An 18,470-nucleotide genomic window follows, 5' to 3' on the forward strand; every position below is an offset into this window, starting at 1 on the left:
TTGACATTTTCATATAAATGTACTGAAGCGTTGCTATTTTTGTTTAAATAGTAAATATTTCTTCTAAACCATGAATATTGGCATAATTTGTATAAGAAAAAAAATACTGCTTAAGTTTAAGAAACTAAATTTGCACAGGTAAATAAATGTGACCAGTATTCATTCCTTATCAAAACCCTTATTAAACCATAGACCCACCAATGATCATCACACTTTGTGCAAAATAGATTTATTAAAACAATTTGGACCTATAATATAAAAGACAATGATTCAATGTGATTGCTTAAAAAAATAAACATTGATAGTGACAAAGATAGATAAAAGACAAAAGTATATCTTAAGAAAACAGACCTAATTTAAAACATAAAATATAATGTGTTTGCATGGTTTGTAGAGATTAAGCTTCAGTTGCGACGCGGCAACAACACAAGTCTCTTCGTTAGCGTGTCCCTGGTTTCAGGCATCTGCTTGACTGCACCTGGTGTCTTGGAACCCTCTTTCAGGCTTACTTCATTCTTCACACGGTAAAAGATTTCGGAGATGTCCTCCCCACTGAAACAATACACAGTGTACAAAAACATGTTACTCACCATCAGTGCACATATTATGACCAAACAAATGGTATACAGTATGCACTACATTAACTAGAATATCAACAAGTTGATGAAATATTGTGGACCAGAAAAGGTTATTTTTTTAATTGGTAAATATTTGAAAATATAATAATTACTTTTACATTTACCTTGAACAGACATCCTCCAGCTGCTTACACACAGACTGGATGAACCAGCTTCCAACATATTGGTCTCTTACTGCTGCACAATCTTCAACAGTGGCAATGGCAACCAGAAAATCAGCGTCCACAGGGATGGATACTGATCCAGAGTCATCAAACTGCAGATCTGGTGACGGCACTCCTTTTTGTACCCCATGTCCCTGGCAGGCCTGGATCAGGAACACTTTGGGCTTGCCGTTGAGGGCTGACTCTTTTGTTGCCTTGAATGTACTAGTTATTTCTTTAATGGAGAGGTGCTTACCATCAGTCCCTGAAACTACACCCTTTGATCCATGACTCAGAACACAGCAGATGAAGGCATCGCCATGTTTAGGAGGCTCCTGAGGATCAATGAATTCACTACCAGACCACTCCTTTGCATTGAACTCCTGCAGCTGAGACAAGTCACCCGGAGAAGCAAAGTATTTCAGTGCACGATCCATCTGGTCCCTTTCTTGGTCTTTACACATCAGGACTCTGAACCCCAGCCGGCTGAACACCTTTGCCAAACGTCCTGCAGAAAATTTAAGTTAAAGCACAACAAGTTAAAACCACCAACAAACAGAGCAGAAGTGTAAAACTGTGAATTTGTCTTCTCTGTAACATACGAGCATCTTTGTCGGTTCCTTCTCTCTGATCTTTAGTCTTGAAATTCTCGTTGTTTATGATCACACAGAGGCCGACGGGCTGGCTGTTCAACTCATATGCCTCGTCCTAAAAACAATGAAAACACAACTATGGTTGGATATTTTTACAACCTGACACCTTCTTCTTTTTAGTATGTTAATACTTGACCCATGCACCTGTCATGAAGACTATTTAGGTGTGCAAGAGTGTTTTTGGTGATTTATAATCTGATGTGGAAACTGATGAGTATGGATCATTTTTGACATACTTAGTTTTACTTAGAGGACGGATTCACATTTTTCACTAAAAGACTGTAAATTCAAAACTTGAAAAATTGTAAACCTCTCCTTTAGGGAATTTTTTTTCTAGCTTTTATGAGGTATTACAGTATTACAAAGCTAATACAAGCTAATACACATGTGTCTTCAGGCTTTGAGATGACAATATGTCTTATAGGTATCTGTGAGGAGGAAAAGGTATTTAAACTCCTTCTTGTCTTTTTAAGAAACCCTAACTAAACATAGTGACTCAAGCCATGTAACATAAAGTGTGTTATTTGAACATCAGGTACATAGGTAACATTAGACCTCACCTCCTTTCGTCTTTTGCTCTCTTGTGAATCACCATCTGAGGAAATCAGAGTGAAACAGAATTACATTTCCAAACATTAAACCATTTTTTAGTGAAGCCTTCAGTTGCTAACTTCATGTGAAATACAATATGGGCTTCTATATGAAAATCTATAGTAAAAATGTGTATGTTAACATACCAAGGTTATCAGAAGAAGCTGCTTGGACGGGCGTAGGTAGAATGCAGGTGTTTGTTAGTATGTTCTCCAACGCTGGGTAAGTCGATTTAATGTCGTCATCGGTTTGCAGGAGGTTCAGGAACTTTTGGCACGTGTCCGGTCCTTTATTCATGATCTTATCCACAAGTGCAACAACGTGTCCCTCTTCAGTCTCTCCTTTGATGTTTTTGAGGTTGTTGTAATCACGTTGAGTTATGAGACCTTTCTGTTGGACTTTGTCGAAGATTCGACGGTCTGCACTCAAAGTGTCAACAATTTCTGTTTTCTTGTTTCTCAGTTTGTCCATGGCTGCCATGATGAATCTGAAATAGAGACAGAGACATGAACAACATGATATTCTAGAGAAGAACTTGTTTTTTCCTGTTGACCATGAAGTGCACCAGTCAATACAGTCATACTGGGTTTCTGGTTTATTATCCATGGAGTCAAACCTTGTTTTTGTTGAAAATAATAGGCTATAATTGCATTGCTTTAACACTCAGAGCCATGTGGCACATATTACACTGTAATTATTCATTTTGTAGTGTTTTCACTAGAGTGACAGTAAGGCAATTGTTGCATGTCTGACTACAAAATAGATTAATGGGGATTTTAAACTAGTTAAGTTTGAATTCAATCAAACTTGTGTCGTTTAAGCCTATAAATCACTTATAAAGAACAATAATTGACCAAACACCAGTCAATACTGAGTTTTTTGGAAATAGTCAAACAAACCCTGTTTTTGATTTTTGGTGACATACTATAGTCGCGGTAACTATAGCAGTCAGAGCCATTATCTGCATATTACCTTTTCATTTATCCTCGTAGCAACATGTTTCTTAAGATAAATTAAGTCGCACGTGTGACTGAAAAATTAGCTACAATGGATTTTAAAATGTAACAAGCTGGTTGGGATCCAAACAAACTTCTTTCGTTTTCTATATTTTACGCCACGTCCTACACAGCGTCTATAATGTCCTTTTCTACGAGGACGGACTGCAAAGTATCGCATAATAACTAGTTCATCTTCTGAAATGAAGCAGTTCACTTACAGTCAGAAAGTCTTCTCTCTCGGTGTGACTGTTGGTGCAGTGAGTCTTGTTGTTATCGCTTTCAAATTTCCAGTTTACTGATAAAAAAAAGGGCGAGTTTCCGTTTCAACCGGTCCAGGAAATGTGTGAGTGTGATACATGTTCACCGCCGAGTGGAGGACTGGTGAACTGTCTAATAGTTGGGAACATCCAAAACAACCGCTAAAACCAATCCAGCGGTGTTTGTTTTTTTTACCCCTGTGGCCACAAGGGACATCACAACAAGTAAATAAAACGATGAACTCGACAACTGAGCAGGCAAGCTGTTGGTATATAGTGGATTAGTGTAATGTGGGACATTGACTAATGTGGGACACCGAAGCTCCAATGCATTTATCTCTTTTTCTACAACATTAAAGTGAACAGCTCGCTGTTAGAATACTGTTTAGCCAACTAGCTACCGATATAGCTAAGTCAAAGAAATAGGTTTTAGTCTGACATCAAATGTTTCATGCCATATTTATTACTTTTCCCTTGGATGTATGATAAAACCTCCTATAATACATCCATGGGTCATCTCAACTTCATTAAGCAAATTGAATACCGAGACTACAGGCTCGTTTTAATATACAACATTCACGCTTTACAAATTTTGTCAGTCCCTGGTGGTCTAGTGGTTAGGATTCGGCGCTCTCACCGCCGCGGCCCGGGTTCGATTCCCGGTCAGGGAACTACTTTTGCACTCAAATGTTGTTCAGCTTTTTCATGTTGTAACACAGACTACCACAATATCCAACAAAAAGCAAAGGGTCATATTCAGGATAGTAGTTTATATGCAGAATTCCTTTTCTTTTTGTCGTCATCTATTATGTTTATGTCATATCCTGGTTATTATCTATCTGTTTCAAGATTAATAATGTAATGTAGCTATGCCAGTATGATCTCACTATTTGTGTTTGTAACACACATTATATACAGTGGTTGAAAAAAGTTTTCGGACACCCCATGTATTTGTGAAATATTGCATTAAGAATCACTCTTAGGTCTTCAAGTTCAATTTATTTTAGTACAGTCACAGCCAAAATACTAAACACATCTTAAAAAATCCATTAAAAACTTAAAATTGATTGGTTCCATAAAAATACATAAGAAATTTTGAATATTGGGTCATTTTGGTACCAGTGATCCACTAATGAAGGTCATGCTTTTTATTAAAAAACACAATTTTTGTTGCTGTGCTTCGTGTCTATAAAAAAGCCAGCGCATTTGAAAGTTCATCAGAGACAAAAATGGCTAAAACAAGGAACCTAACGCAGGAAACACGCCTGAATATACAGATTCTCAGCCAGGAAGGGTACAGCTGCCGCTAGATAGCCAGGAAATGCAGATGCAGTCCTTCAGCAGTTGGATACACTGCAGAAATACAGACGAACCAACAGCTTGGAAGACAAACCAAGATCTGACCACATCCTGATCCACATGTGCAGGGAAAACAGCTGAATGACATCACAGGAGCTTCAGCAGCAGTGGTCAAACCAAACTGGTGTCCAGTGTTCCACCCGCACTGTATGTGGCCGACTTTTAGACCATGGCTTAAGGTCCTACAAGGCTGTCAAGAAGCCCCTGATCAATGAGAGACAGAGGTTTGCCTGGCGTCTTTGGGCCCAAACACACAAGAACTGGACAGCCAGGAATTGGAAGAAGATTCTGTGGTCAGATGAGTCTAGTTTCCAGATTTATGTTCCTCCTGCTAATGTGAGGGTACGCAGAAGGCCATGCGAAGCATTATCTCCAACATGTACAGTACCTACTGTCAAGCATGGTGGAGGCAGTATTATGGTTTGGGGATGCATGAATGCTGCTGGTGTTGGTCATCTCACTGTCTGTGATGGCCAAGTATTGTGCCATTCTTGAAACCCACATGCTCCCTTCTGCACGTGCACTGTTCGGTCAAGGTCCAAACTGGATGTTTCAACAAGATAAAGCCCCTTGCCACACATCCAGGGCCAATAGAACTTGGCTGCAGGAGCACAGTATCCAGGTCTTACAGTGGCCAGCTCAATCCCCAGACATGAACCCCATTGAAAATCTGTGGTGGATTATCAAAAGGTCTGTTTCAAAGCGTAAACCAAAGAATTTAGGAGAATTAAAAGCAGTAATTCAAGAAGAATGGGACAAGATTACCCCTCAACAGTGTGAAAGGCTCGTGGGGAACATGCCAGCCAGGATTAGAGCTCTACTGCGTGCTAATGGCAGGGCTACTAAATATTAATTTGATGATGTGATAGTTTATTTATTTTTTGTTCAGTTTTGAATACATGATCTGTTATTTGTTGATTTTGATACCGACAATGTTGAGAACTGACATATTCAAACTGTCAAGAATTTAGTTTTGTTAGTTTTTCTTGTAAACAAAAAACAAAAAATCATTTGTATTTGTTTGTGTCTGTCTAATGCAGCCACACCTTTATATATATATATATATATATATATACATATATATATATATATATATATATATATATATATATATGCACAAAGTGACACTAAGTATTTGTCATACTTCTGGAAGCACTGGAATAGATGCCTGTAAGTGTTTTAAAGTTTATCATTATCATTATCGTCAATAAAAAGAAAAATAATTGATTTTAATTGTTTTTAGATAGATAGCAATTTCCTTTAAAATGTTACTAATAAGGTTACTTCTCTAAAAAGTTAACATTTAACATTTTAAAATGACTAATTGTGCTATAAGTCAAAATGAGTCATTATACTTATTTTGTAAAAACCTACCAACTTTAGTAAAAAGTTACTAATTCTGTGATTTAAAAAATATATTGAAAAAGTTGCTTGTTTGATTACCTTTCCCCTCAATTTTATTAAAACAACATACTGATCCAGTCTTCTTGTATCTAGTGTATTTACCAGTCCATCATTCAAAAGTAAACCAGAAAAGTACAGGGGGTTTAAATCTTTTGATCTTACTGTTTATGCATGAGAGAATAAGAATAAAATGGTTTCCTGTAGCCTACAGTATATGACGTCATGCTTCTTCTTTCTTCAGAAATGTGTCATCGTCTCATTGAGCTACAGGCAGCGACAGCGGGAGGTAAGGGCTTCTTTACAATGATGCTATTTTATAATAATGTAGTGTTTTCTGTATCACATTTTATTCCTAACAAACTTCACACCTAAAGTAGATAATAGTTCATGGTTCAGCCCATTTGTTAGTTTTAAGAGAAAGTCTTGTGTCAACAAAAGAAAGCACTGTTATCTTAATCTTTCCTTTTTTGTGGAAAATGTCAAAGCTTTTGTAGGCAGTAGGAAAGTACATATTGTTCAACCTAACCACTAAGTTTAACAGAGCATTAGGTTAATGTTTGTGAGAAAAGCTGTGTTTAAAAGCTATATATTATATTAGGATTTCTTCCCAACAGTCAGCCTCTATGTGTAAACATTTAAAAAAGGAGAAGTATGAAAAGCCAGGAAATTACTTGCGCTGACCTTACATTGTATGCTCAGAAGTGTGTTTATGTACATCTTTGTGGTGTGTGTGTGTGTGTGTGTGTGTGGTTATAGGTTGGTTATGATGCTGTTGCCAACTCTGATATTTTGGTCCAGTATACCGGTTCTGTTTTGCTTCAGCTTCTCACAATGTGGTGGGTGACCATTCACTCTCTCTCTCTCTCTCTCTCTCTCTCTCTCTCTCTCTCTCTCTCTCTCTCTCTCTCTCTCTCTCTCTCTCTCTCTCACACACACACACACACACACACACACACACACACACACACACACACACACACACACACACACACCCCTTTTATAACTTTAAGTATGATAAAGTCATAACCGCTGATGCTTTATTTAACAGATGCTTTTGACTATCTTGTCTCCATCAGGGTGGTGTCTGAGTTTGTTTCCTTTGTCCTTGTGAAAAGGAAGGAAATCGACATTGCCCACCGCACTATTAAATTCAATAAAATTTGAATACAGTACTTTATTGCTGTGCCAAAACAGTTCATAGGAATTTAAAACAAAAAAACACAAACACATTTAGTCGATAAAAGTAACAATAGTTGAAAACATTTGGGCGAATAAAGCATAGTTTGCTGTATAAGGTCTTGCATTGAAGCTCATAGGGGACAGTTTCTCTAATGCTAATCTCTGATCGAATCTATTGTATGTTCTCTTTTAACAGACACAGAGGGCAGCAATCTAGATGTCTGTAAAAATGACATCGCTGATGTGAGAATGTTTTTTTAGCATTAAATAAATACAAATAAATACAAATTTATATGCAGTATTTGCCCTCATGTGTTTTTTTTTGTGAAACTATTTCAGCTCGGAGTACATAGTTGTTTTCCAGAGGATAATGAAATACATGATATCAAGGATGATCAAAACTTCTACTGCGTCCTTCACCCAACAAATAAACTCAACTGCTCCTGGTCATTCCAACCTCTGCTGGAGCATACTCAGCTTTCTGTCAGTATGAGGTATACTTCCCCCCCCCCCCCATAAAGCCTAATGCAGGTCTGATGAATAACAACAGGAGGCAAAAATGACTGTTTTACTAGTGGAGATTGAGTAGTGTTCATCTTTAAGAAATCAAAATGAAAAGATTTACAATACAGACAAGTTTGATTGTATGAAATGTATTCATTGTGTGTCCCTCTGTCTATTTATCCAGTATTTGTGATAGTGAAACAGTTCAAAGTCTGAGCCATGTGTCTGATGAAAGAGTTGGATCAGTGTCTAGGGTTCTGCCTGACTACGAGCTATTAAGTGTAATCCTCATCTTCAATGTGTCGCTGAACGACATGTGGAAGGTCTACACCTACGCCTACGACTCTGACACACTAGGTAATAAAATACTGTTACATTTGTCAATATCATTATGGTTTTAAATGGCATCCATATTTTGAATATGACACTTTATTTTGTTTTCATTTTTACTTAATGTTATAATAGATTAGTCGTTTATCAGTAGGCTTGCTTTTCAGTGGACTGTTTGTTATTTTAGATAACTAACAAATGTACAAATTTCTTTGACAAAAAGAAAAGTGTATGATAATTTGGAAATTGATAATCAGCTGTCTGTCTGCTCAGGTTAGTTGATCTTTTATGTGGAGGCAAGGGATGCTCAGTCAAGATAAGTCACTGCAATTAACTGCACAATGCCTCAGGTTGAATGATTTATCAGTTACATTCTAATGTCATCACATTCATCGAAAATAAGGTTGTCTTTTAAAGGTGTAATAAATGAGAATGAGAAATTCCTTCTCTTTAATGTTGGCTGCAGTTCACTTTAACTGTTAAAGTCAATCAATCAATCAATCAATCAATCAGACTTCATTTATAAAGCACTTTCCATACAATAAAATGTAGCACAAAGTGCTTATTCAATAAAAGCAAGCAAAACAAAGCAGAAGCAAAACCAAAAGCCACACACACACAAATAAATAAATAAAATACTAAGTTCATTTAAAAAATAACAATAGTAAAAATAATACTAATATTTAAAAGATGACAGTTTAATAAAAATAAATTCAAACCAGAATTAAAAAGTTAACATTAATGCGAGGACATAACAATATAAACAACTATAATTATACAATAAATAGGATAAATAAACTAAAAGACTAAACGATTAAAACAGATAGATAAAAGGATAGAATATAATAAAACCTATAAATAAAATATAATCAAAAGCCAGGATAAAAAGGTATGTCTTCAGTTTGCTTTTAAAAATGTCCACACTGAACTGCAGTATCCGCCCAACTCTGTCAGGGTCAGTGAGCAGCGGCGCTAACATTAGTCAGCTAAAACCACAATATCACAATATATTTCACATGCCTGTATTATTAGCTTAACTGTCTAAAAGGAAGACAGCCAGCTCAAACATTTTCTGCTTCAGTAAATACTTTTTTTTTTTTTTTTAATTATGTTATATAAATTCATTTGGTAAGTTGAAGGTTTCCAGTTATTTTAATATTGTATTCATTTTGGGGATGTGTGTGCCACAGAATTTCTGTCTCCACCTCCATTCATCTCTGCATCATTCAATGATGGAAACCTGTTGGTGAATTGGACTGAGCCCCTCAGTCAAACAAAGATTAAGCCAGAGTGCTTTGAATACCAGCTAGAGGGTGTAAAGGTAGAGCATGTCTGTTGATATTCCAGAAATATTATATACCATACAATGTATTATATTCTTGGAAAGTCTAAAGCGCACATATCAGCAGGAATAATAAGCAAAAACAAACTCGGGGTAAAATGTATTGGGATTTTGAGAGTCTAAATGAGGTAAACCTACTGGGTGTTTACTGGTGAATCTTTTCTTAACAGGAGAAACTCATAACCTTGTTAAATCAGATGTCTCATAAAGAGCTGAATGCTGATCCCCAAATCACCTACAGAGTGAGGATAAGGGCAAGGGTGAATCAAGAGTCTTGCTTTGGATCGTCTCATTGGAGTGACTGGAGTCCGACTGTCAGTAAGTGCTGTTGGTTGAATTCATCTTAAAAACTGGTTTAACAAAGGGCAGGTGGCTGAATGCACTATGTTATATTAACCAGTATGCATGCGTATCTGTTTATGTCTGCAGAGGTGGAAAAGCAAGTGGCAGTTGACGATTTCAGCTTCCTGGTGGTCCTCTCCATCTCACTTGGAATACCCATGATCCTCCTGGCTGTGGTGCTGCTGGTTCGTTATCAGAGGTCCTGTTTCTTCCTTTATGACTGATGTGTGATTCAAACACATATGCAAACTCTCTTTCTTCACACCTGCTTATCTTGTTCTTAAAACCACTTCTGTGAGTGATTTCTCACCTGATACCTAGTCCCCTCTTTTAAATGTGAAACTGGCCCGAGTCCGACAGAGGACAGAGCTAACCCCAACGTCAGCACAAGCAGCGAAGTGAAGTGGGAAAACAAAGTGCAGAAAAAGAGAAGTGAGAGAAGTGTATGGGTGGCGGTGGTTTGTTTTTTTCTAAAATGTCACCGCAAAACATCCACCCTAAACTTCCTTGAGGTGCTGACAGAAACCCCCTGCATGACTTCTGAAATAGCCAAACAGAAGAAAAAACTCGAAATGAAACAAGATGCTAAGCAGATACAGGAAGGATGTGCCTCTTTGCGTCTTTCTTTCTTTGGCAACTTCACATTTTTTGTCAATTATTTGTTTAGCAACAAAACAGTTAAAAAAAAGAAAGAAGAAGAAGCTAAAATTATTATGCTATTCAGAGCAAATAGCACTAGAATGTGTATTGATATTCATTTTCATTCTGTTCATGTGGGTCGATGTTTGTGTTTCAGGGTGACTAAGGTCCTGTTTCCTCCGATTCCTCACCCCCCACCCAAGTACAAGTATTTCATAGAAAAAAATGACACGTTCAATGTAAGTACCAGCCCATACTGTCTAGACACACACACACACACACACACACACACACACACACACACACACACACACACACACACACACACACACACACACACACACATACACACACACAAGCTTACATGTTGCAAACACTTGGGAACAATGGTACCATCATATTGTTTCTTGTGTTGTGCTTCTAGTTTTTCTATGCTGCGCCATCGGTTAAGCCTGAGGAAGAGATCACAGAGGTGGTGGAAGCAGAGCAAAAGCCTGAAAAGCCATTTTAGAGGCAATATAGTTTAAAAAAAAACAAAAAAAAAACGCCTACCGAGCTCGCATCTAATGCCGTTCAGCAAAGCATAAATGTACTGCATGCATTTTATGGATTTACATTCCAGCAAACACATCTCAGATATTTGGATCATGTGTATGTGTAAGTTGGGCCACCATTGTGCCAGTCATGAGAAAATGAACTAGAGTGATGCTTTGGTTATTAATTTAGACAAAAAGGTACATGTCTATTAATGAGTTGTTAGGTGAATCATACACTTGATCTTGCCAGCTGACCTGCGCTGAAATGTGGATCTAGTGCTTCTGCAAAATATACCTACCTTTTTGTGTGTTGAATTTGGTTGTGTGAAATATAATCATCTGCATATTTGCATTCACATTCATCAATTTTTTTTCTCTGGAGTTAAACTTACTCAGATGTATCCCGGTGAAGATACTATATATCTCGTTCACGTTTTTTTGGGCATATCTTCCAAACTTTCCGATATTTGGAGCTCTATATTCAAAATTCTGTGAGATATTTTTTGGTTGTCAGTACAAACCAGATCCACTGATTGCAGTATTTTTGGAATTTCAAATGAGAACACCAGTATATACATTTACAGCTTGTGCAAGGTTGTGCGTAGGTTAATTTACCTTAATTGGAAAGACCCCCTGTCCCTAAGTCATACTCTGGTTAAGGGAAGTGATGTTTATACTGACATTTGGTTTGAAACCCAGTCAAAAGTAATATAACGACCATTTATTACTGTGTGCTCCAAGTCATTGCTGTAGTTCTGTAGACAGTTTTTATATTGTACTATTGTGCTGCTCAACTTGTATCTGCAATTTTCTGTGTATTATGTTGCTTTTTTGCTATTTGTATGTTCAAAAAGCAATAAAAACATTTTAAAACAATCATTCATTTATTCAGCCTTTATTTATCCAGGGTCATTTGGCATCTTGAGAGATAATCATGACAAAAGCAAGAAGTCCAACAAGTCCACAAAACAGCAGATATAAAAATGTCAGTTATAAAAATGATAAAAGGATGAAAAAAAAGACATCAAACCAGCATTAGATACATTTTAAACTCAACAATATGTGAGAAAAAGTTCCATTTTAATCTTTGAAACACCTGAAATGACTGAATATGGTTATTGCCAATGACACAAAGATCACTCTTGTGTTGCAAATATAAATAAACACATAAAGTCACATTGTGACTCACAATAGATCGTATGTTCCACTACTCATGTGTTGCTATATTTCCTGTATTGTCACACTCAGTTGGGCCATTGTGCTGCTGTGGCTTCAGATAAGAAAAAATATATGTACAGAGAAACCACAAAGATGATATATGCTACTGTACATTATTGTGACTTCCCCAAGCAGATATAAAGCACATTATATTATAAATAACCACAGGTGTGTGAAATATCTATCTTTTATGACACAAAACATCCTGATACACACAAACAACCAGTAACTTCAAATTCAGGCAATTCAGGCAGGTGGAACCAAATCGTGTATTGACAACCGAAACACACCCATACCCGGCACCCACAAATACACAATCACACACACACGATGACGCACCACATATGAAGGACATAGATCTTAAAAAAAGGAAACCGCAACAGCAGCAGATCGTGCCTTGCTCTCACAGCATCTATTTTACATTTAACATCCCAAAACAGTTTTCTTACGCTCAGCAAGGCATTCATTTTAAAAACATCTCACTAATTTGACTTAACGGGTAATTGACAATGCATTTAAAACTTGCCATGTGTGTGGTGAGATATCACCATGTAGAAAAATGACACAGTACACAGGTCCTTGATGTGTCTACAGTTTGTGTGCAGGTAAAGGCTTGGATTTCAACACATTTCTACGTAGACAAAGTCTGTGGAGGAGACCATTGAAAGTGTGTTAGAGTTGAGTGAGTACGCTGACATTTCACATCTGCAAAACAACTCTTTGATGTGCCACAACCATAAAAAGACGATCTGTCTGTGCCAGTGCTTATACCGCATTGAACCGATCTGTAGTGCTACAGCAGATTTTTTAAAGATGTTTTTTGCAATTTGACACAAGGGGAAATGGACAGGTGTAATATTTGGAAATATAAAGAAGCGCTTAAGTGTGTTGTGTGTGTGTGTGTGTGTGTGTGTGTGTGTGTGTGTGTGTGTGTGTGTGTGTGTGTGTGTGTGTGTGTGTGTCTGTGGCGTCTCACCAGTTTTGTCCACTGGATCAGTGAGTGGGACGACACCCACATCAGACACTGTGCCATTTCTGAAGCTCTCTACCAGTGTTTCCAGCGTCCTAAAATTCTGCAGTCTGATTCCTGAACCCTGCAAGACACACAAACAATAAAAAACATCTTAGATAGATAGATATACTTTATTGATCCCAAGCTGGGAAATTACAGTGTAGAAGCAGCATTACACGGACGCATAGTGGCGATACATATACTACGATATACTAAATACGGTAACTATACATACTAAAATAGCAAAATATAAAGAATAGGCTATACATAGTGAAATAGCTTCCCTTATGTGTGTGTGTGTGTGTGTGTGTGTGTGGGGGGGGGGGGTTACCCCCAAAAGTGACTTAAGTGAATCGGTGTGTGTGTGTGTGCGTGTGTGTGTGTGTGTGTATTCGTGGCTTGTCCAATCTGGGACACAAACCAATTCCAACCAATTCAAAGCTGATTTTTGGGCCAGTGGTCTATGCAATGTCCCCAAAAGTGGTCATGATATGTTCTATGTATGTGTGTGTGTGTGTGTGTGTGTGTGTGTGTGTGTGTGTGTGTGTGTGTGTGTGTGTGTGTGTGTGTGTGTGTGTGTGTGTGTGTGTGTGTGCTTGTACATGTGCAATCTGCAGACACAGATGTTGACCCACCTGAAGAGACCAGCCAGCGGTAGAGTTCACAAGCCTGTAGGTGTGCACAAACGGTGCTTTCCTGCAAAACATGAGTGATTTGGTGTCAATCTGTGCAAAATCTGAAACTGCACCAATGCACGCAGTTGTTCCAATGTGATAATTAGATCTGAAAGAGAGACTGTATGTTGATCCGAGGCAGAGGGTGACTCACAGAGTTCAGTTCTGTTTCAGAGGTCAAAACAGCCGTCAGTTACTCATAAATCTTTATGCAAAGCAGGCAAAACATTCACTTGGAATTTCTATAAATGTGCATCATATTTTCCATCTTTTTTTCTTGTACATTTTCCTTATTACAAGCTAATTGTGTTTTTCATTCTCAGTACTACACATAATTTGGACTAATTATGTAAAGACCTGATTTTTTTTTAAAAGGAAGGAGAAAAAAAGGTATTTTTGAATACTTCCTGGTATGTTTGTTTCTCGGAAATAACGTTTGTAGAAAAGATGTATTTAGCTTTCTGCTTTAATCAAGTGGACATAATGTCTCCAGTGGTTTCAATTGTTGTATTATATTTTTACTCATGCTGCTGTGCATTAAATTTCCCCCTAGTTGAATTTGGCGACCTGGTGGTTGGTGACCAAACATATCTTCAAAGACATTTGGCCTAAATTAGACTTGTAGGGGTTTGTTTTCGATCAGAAATGAAGTTTAAAAATGACCTGTGATACTAATAGGAAATATTGCCTGTGTGCTGTGGTGAAGTTGGGCAAAAAAACTGTTAAAAATGATTTAATGTCTGTGTTTGTTATGCGTAAATATGTGAAGAAATGAAGAAATGTTCTATCTGTGGAGTGAAGCTTTGGTGGTCCAAAGTTTTCCGTGAAGCATCGTGTCACATCACAATATGGCAAGCTGATTTCTTTTTCATAAATACAGTGCCAGACATCAGATTGCTATAGAGATAATGAAATTCAGTTTATAAAAAAAATTACATTTCAATGAATATTATCTGATCTGACTTTTGGTTAACAATGAAATTTGTTAACAACAAGTTAAATTCAAATCAGATAAAAATGTTCGCACCAGTCAGTGTTAATTGTTACATTAATTAAAGAATGATCCAACAAACATTCTGAATTAAAATGTACATTTTTAGTCAGAATTGTATCAGTCTCTCATTCTCACATCAGCTCACCTCACACACAAGCAGTAGGCCCCCTGCACGGTGTCACTGTCCCTCAGCAGAAAGCTGCCGTCATGTCCATACCTCTCCAGGAGCCTCTCCGTGGCCTCACTTCCAATCCTCCCATAGTAATAGGATTGGACCAGCATGCCCTCTCTCTCCATGTTGCCTCTGTAGCAGGCACCCGTGTGTGTCTTGGAGGTGACAGTGCACCAGATTGTAGTCGCAGATGTATGTGAACGGTTAAGCAGGAAAAGCTTTTCTGGTTTTCACACTTTTCTGGCATGCAGCTGCAGATCACATGAACCGCCGTGCAGTTTTACTAACCTGCACAATGTCCTATATCTGTTGAAAAGTGAAAGTAACTTTCTTGCTTTGTTCACAAGGTTCTGTTTTTTAATCAATCCTAATTGTTCAAGTTACAAAGTATAATCAAAAATACAACTAATGGCTCCACCTTGCTCTACAGCCCCTCTTGGTAACCTGTGTAGGTGAAATATAGATTTTTGTCACTCAATTTTATAAACTTACACTCAGTAATTAACTGGAACTGAAATGTTTCTTGAGCATGTGTACTTCCATATCAAATGCAAATTTGGACTTCTTCACTTGGGCAAAATAGATTCAGTTCCCCAACAGGATGTGGTGTAGACAAACTTGAGCTGGGATTCGAAAGCTGTGTGAAGGTGGTTTATGATAACCTCACAAGACAGAGAACTGTGGGTTTTAGCAGACAAATATATGCATACAACAGGGTCCCACACACCAAAAAAGCAAGAGATCAAACCTGGTGCTTTGATTTGGTGCTGACAATGTAGTCACAAGAGCTTTATACGTGATATACTTTAAAGCCTAACGCCTCAGTAAAAACGTTACATTAACACTTGGGTCATTATCTTTAACAAGATCAAACTAACATGGTTACAGTATGTGAGCTGTGGATGTAATAATTCATCAGCTATTGGTGCATGAAATTGCAGAGTTCTGTCAATATCTATTAAAAGGTACAAGCTGCCCCAATGCTGTCTTGAGCATTACTTACATTTGATGTAACATACTCCTAAAGTACTGGAACAACTGATAGAGAAGAACCTTCACAGGAAAGATATGAGGAATTAGAATGATTGAAAAAGAAAGCATAACATGTAGATAAAAAGGTCTTTTAAAAGTATGTTTACAGAAAAAGGCATTTACTAAGTATACATGTCTTACTTTAATACATATTCTATTAACCTCCATTTGTGGTGGACTCTTTTTTTTTAACCATTAAACTGCTTCAGTAGCCAGGTCGAGCAGTTCTCCTTGCTGAGCTGCAGTGGGGGGAAAGTAAACAACTACTGTATCACTAAATGTGTTACTTTTTCTTAGCTTCATGCATAAGCCCTTTGCATTCAGAGAAAGTGATATGGCAACAGAAACACTGGAGAGAAAATACAGTAGCAGCACCCAACTACAGTATTTGCTCTTCCTTCAAATAGTTTTTGCTGTTAAATGTCCAGTAGGTGGCACAGTAACAAAACCTCACAACAGAAGCCTGGTGTGCCATGCCAGAATCCTAAATACTGCAGAGAGAGAATAAACAGTCATAAACAAACAGCAAGGTGTAATGCTGCATGAGTCCAATCTGCGCCTTGAATAATCACTGTAAAAAAAAGAGAAAAAAAAGAAAAAAGAAAGCAAACACCATAGAGACATGATGTAAATAGAAAAACTTTACAAAGCGAATAAATAAATAAAGAAAACAAAATCATTAATAAAACATTTGATCCCAATCTCAATGCAATAGTAATGAGGTAAATGAGAACATATATTAATCCACATGTAAAATAATGATAATAGAGATAACACAACTTTTCCAGTGTGTACATTTTTTATTTTAAAGGACAAATTCCTATTCATTTTCCAAAAGTTTTATCATCTATTTTAAATATTTGCCACAAGACAAATGGATGTTAAAATGCAGTGTCACACACTGGAGTTCATTCATATTCAGCCTTTAACCTTTCAATATTTGACATTTTGATATTCTTTTTTCCCCTTTTCACTTATCTTGTATTGTATTTGACAATTATAGAGCTGATCATTTTTTTAATGTGCTTTTTATCTCTAAAATCAATCATGGAAAAACCCCAAAACGATGAGATGAGAGTATGAAGCCTTATTGTTCACAAAATAAACAAGAAGAAAGAACACAAGCGAGACAAAAGTAGACTTAAATAGGATTATCAAGAGCAAAATATGTGTACTGAGTTACAGTTGAGTTTGTCCACTCTGTCCATTCAATAAAGTTGGATGGAAAAAAGTTTTTCTCTCACTTCCGCTTTCTCGTGAAGTCAGTATGCGGAAATCACTCTGACGCGTTCATTGAGTGGCAGCGCCAAACATATATATATATATATATATATATATATATATATATATATATATATATATATATATATATCTATGTCGCCAAAGCTCAAAAGCACACATGTAAGATGGGAAAGAGCTGTTGTGTGATTGACTGTAAAAACAGATTTGACAGACAGTCAGAGCTGTCTGACCTATTACGTCACAGTGCAGCAGTGTTGACATCTTCTTGCCATTTCTGGGTGAGGGGGGAACATGTCAAGGTTGGCACTTTCCAGATGTTGTTGCCAGAGGTGCACCTTTGAACGGAATCCATTTATGTTATCTGTGCTTGTGAGCAGGTTTTCATTTCGGCCTTGCATTCGTGTGTTCAGTTCATTGAGATTCTGAAATATATCTGCCATGTATGCCAGCCTTGCAAACCACTTATCACTTGAAAGCAGCTTTGGGTCATCGCACCTCTCATCAGTCAAAAACACTTTTAGTTCCTCCTCCAGCTCATACACACGGGCCAGAACTTTCTTGCACGACAACCTCCGTATGGAGTAAGCTAATAAAGCTTTATGCACTTTTGCTACTGTCTTCTGACTAAATAACAATGATTTGCTTCTCCTCTTGTACCCTTGTCCTTTTTTGTGCAATGAAATAAAGTTCATTCTCAAGTCTTCAATCAGTTTTCTCCCATGTGGTGCCATTGTTGTTAGCATTGAGTCTGAGAGTTCACTGAGATTGTAAAGCAATCACACCTGTTTAATCGGAATGGTTCCAGAGACTCATCTGGTGATCAATTGCCTTTCATGAGCACCAAAAAACCCTCTTTTTATTAAGTGTTTCAGAATGGTGTACTAATTTTTGCAACATGGCCTTTTACCATTTTGAAAATAAAATGTTTCCTGTTTAGTAGTTTAGTTTGGTAACTGATAAAGGAAAAGAACATTACATAATATTAGAAACCCCAAATACTGTATGTCTTACTCGTGAATCGAGATATCACTGAATTTGTTACATTGAAGAGAGGGTGTACTCATTTCTACTGTATAATGAAGCCATTGTTTCAGGTAAAAAGAACAATGACCCCCTGCAACCCAACTATGTGCCAAGTTTATTCCGTTTCACCTCCACCGCTGATCAAACTCAAGCTGTCAACAACCTGGAAAGATCTGTACAACAATACA

General features: G+C 37.3%; 3 protein-coding genes and 1 non-coding gene across 4 annotated transcripts; 2 read left to right on the forward strand and 2 right to left on the reverse strand.

The window, feature by feature from the left end:
- Window positions 1–223: 223 nt before the first annotated feature.
- On the reverse strand, window positions 224–3,344 carry LOC133990390 (caspase-8-like). Its single transcript, XM_062428686.1, has 6 exons — window positions 3,242–3,344; window positions 2,172–2,512; window positions 1,995–2,029; window positions 1,384–1,489; window positions 743–1,289; window positions 224–552 (listed from the first exon to the last, which is right to left on the reverse strand). Exons 2-6 carry the CDS (start codon window positions 2,503–2,505, stop codon window positions 405–407), a joined length of 1,170 nt encoding a protein of 389 aa, XP_062284670.1. The 5' UTR covers window positions 2,506–2,512; window positions 3,242–3,344; the 3' UTR covers window positions 224–404.
- A 535-nt stretch (window positions 3,345–3,879) lies between these two features.
- Window positions 3,880–3,951, forward strand: trnae-cuc (transfer RNA glutamic acid (anticodon CUC)). Its single transcript has one exon. It is a non-coding gene; the product is annotated as a tRNA-Glu (tRNA).
- Window positions 3,952–5,310: 1,359 nt separating this feature from the next.
- On the forward strand, window positions 5,311–11,791 carry LOC133990376 (granulocyte-macrophage colony-stimulating factor receptor subunit alpha-like). The gene is made up of 11 exons (XM_062428667.1): window positions 5,311–5,329; window positions 6,285–6,329; window positions 6,800–6,879; window positions 7,419–7,465; window positions 7,562–7,716; window positions 7,911–8,083; window positions 9,247–9,377; window positions 9,569–9,716; window positions 9,828–9,939; window positions 10,537–10,618; window positions 10,804–11,791. Exons 3-11 carry the CDS (start codon window positions 6,807–6,809, stop codon window positions 10,888–10,890), a joined length of 1,008 nt encoding a protein of 335 aa, XP_062284651.1. The 5' UTR covers window positions 5,311–5,329; window positions 6,285–6,329; window positions 6,800–6,806; the 3' UTR covers window positions 10,891–11,791.
- Window positions 11,792–11,939: 148 nt separating this feature from the next.
- Window positions 11,940–15,131, reverse strand: LOC133990953 (SH2 domain-containing protein 1A-like). Its single transcript, XM_062429389.1, has 4 exons — window positions 14,959–15,131; window positions 13,781–13,841; window positions 13,110–13,227; window positions 11,940–12,779 (listed from the first exon to the last, which is right to left on the reverse strand). The coding sequence occupies exons 1-4, from the start codon at window positions 15,108–15,110 to the stop codon at window positions 12,754–12,756; spliced, it is 357 nt and encodes a 118-aa protein (XP_062285373.1). The 5' UTR covers window positions 15,111–15,131; the 3' UTR covers window positions 11,940–12,753.
- Window positions 15,132–18,470: the final 3,339 nt, after the last annotated feature.

The sequence above is a fragment of the Scomber scombrus genome, chromosome 11 (assembly GCF_963691925.1).
Source record: "Scomber scombrus chromosome 11, fScoSco1.1, whole genome shotgun sequence".
Lineage (NCBI taxonomy): Eukaryota > Metazoa > Chordata > Actinopteri > Scombriformes > Scombridae > Scomber > Scomber scombrus.

Coding starts and splice junctions, on each gene's coding strand:
- LOC133990390 (XM_062428686.1), bottom strand. CDS start 2,505: ATGGCAGCCATGGACAAACTGAGAAACAAGAAAACAGAAATTGTTGAC. Junction 2,030..2,171: donor AGCTTCTTCTGATAACCTTG/GTATGTTAACAT, acceptor TGATTTCCTCAG/ATGGTGATTCACAAGAGAGC. Junction 1,290..1,383: donor AGGAACCGACAAAGATGCTC/GTATGTTACAGA, acceptor AATTTTCTGCAG/GACGTTTGGCAAAGGTGTTC.
- LOC133990376 (XM_062428667.1), top strand. CDS start 6,807: ATGATGCTGTTGCCAACTCTGATATTTTGGTCCAGTATACCGGTTCTG. Junction 8,084..9,246: donor CTACGACTCTGACACACTAG/GTAATAAAATAC, acceptor TGTGTGCCACAG/AATTTCTGTCTCCACCTCCA. Junction 9,940..10,536: donor CTGCTGGTTCGTTATCAGAG/GTCCTGTTTCTT, acceptor TTTGTGTTTCAG/GGTGACTAAGGTCCTGTTTC.
- LOC133990953 (XM_062429389.1), bottom strand. CDS start 15,110: ATGGAGAGAGAGGGCATGCTGGTCCAATCCTATTACTATGGGAGGATT. Junction 13,228..13,780: donor CCGCTGGCTGGTCTCTTCAG/GTGGGTCAACAT, acceptor TGTGTCTTGCAG/GGTTCAGGAATCAGACTGCA. Junction 12,780..13,109: donor TGATCCAGTGGACAAAACTG/GTGAGACGCCAC, acceptor TCTCCTCCACAG/ACTTTGTCTACGTAGAAATG.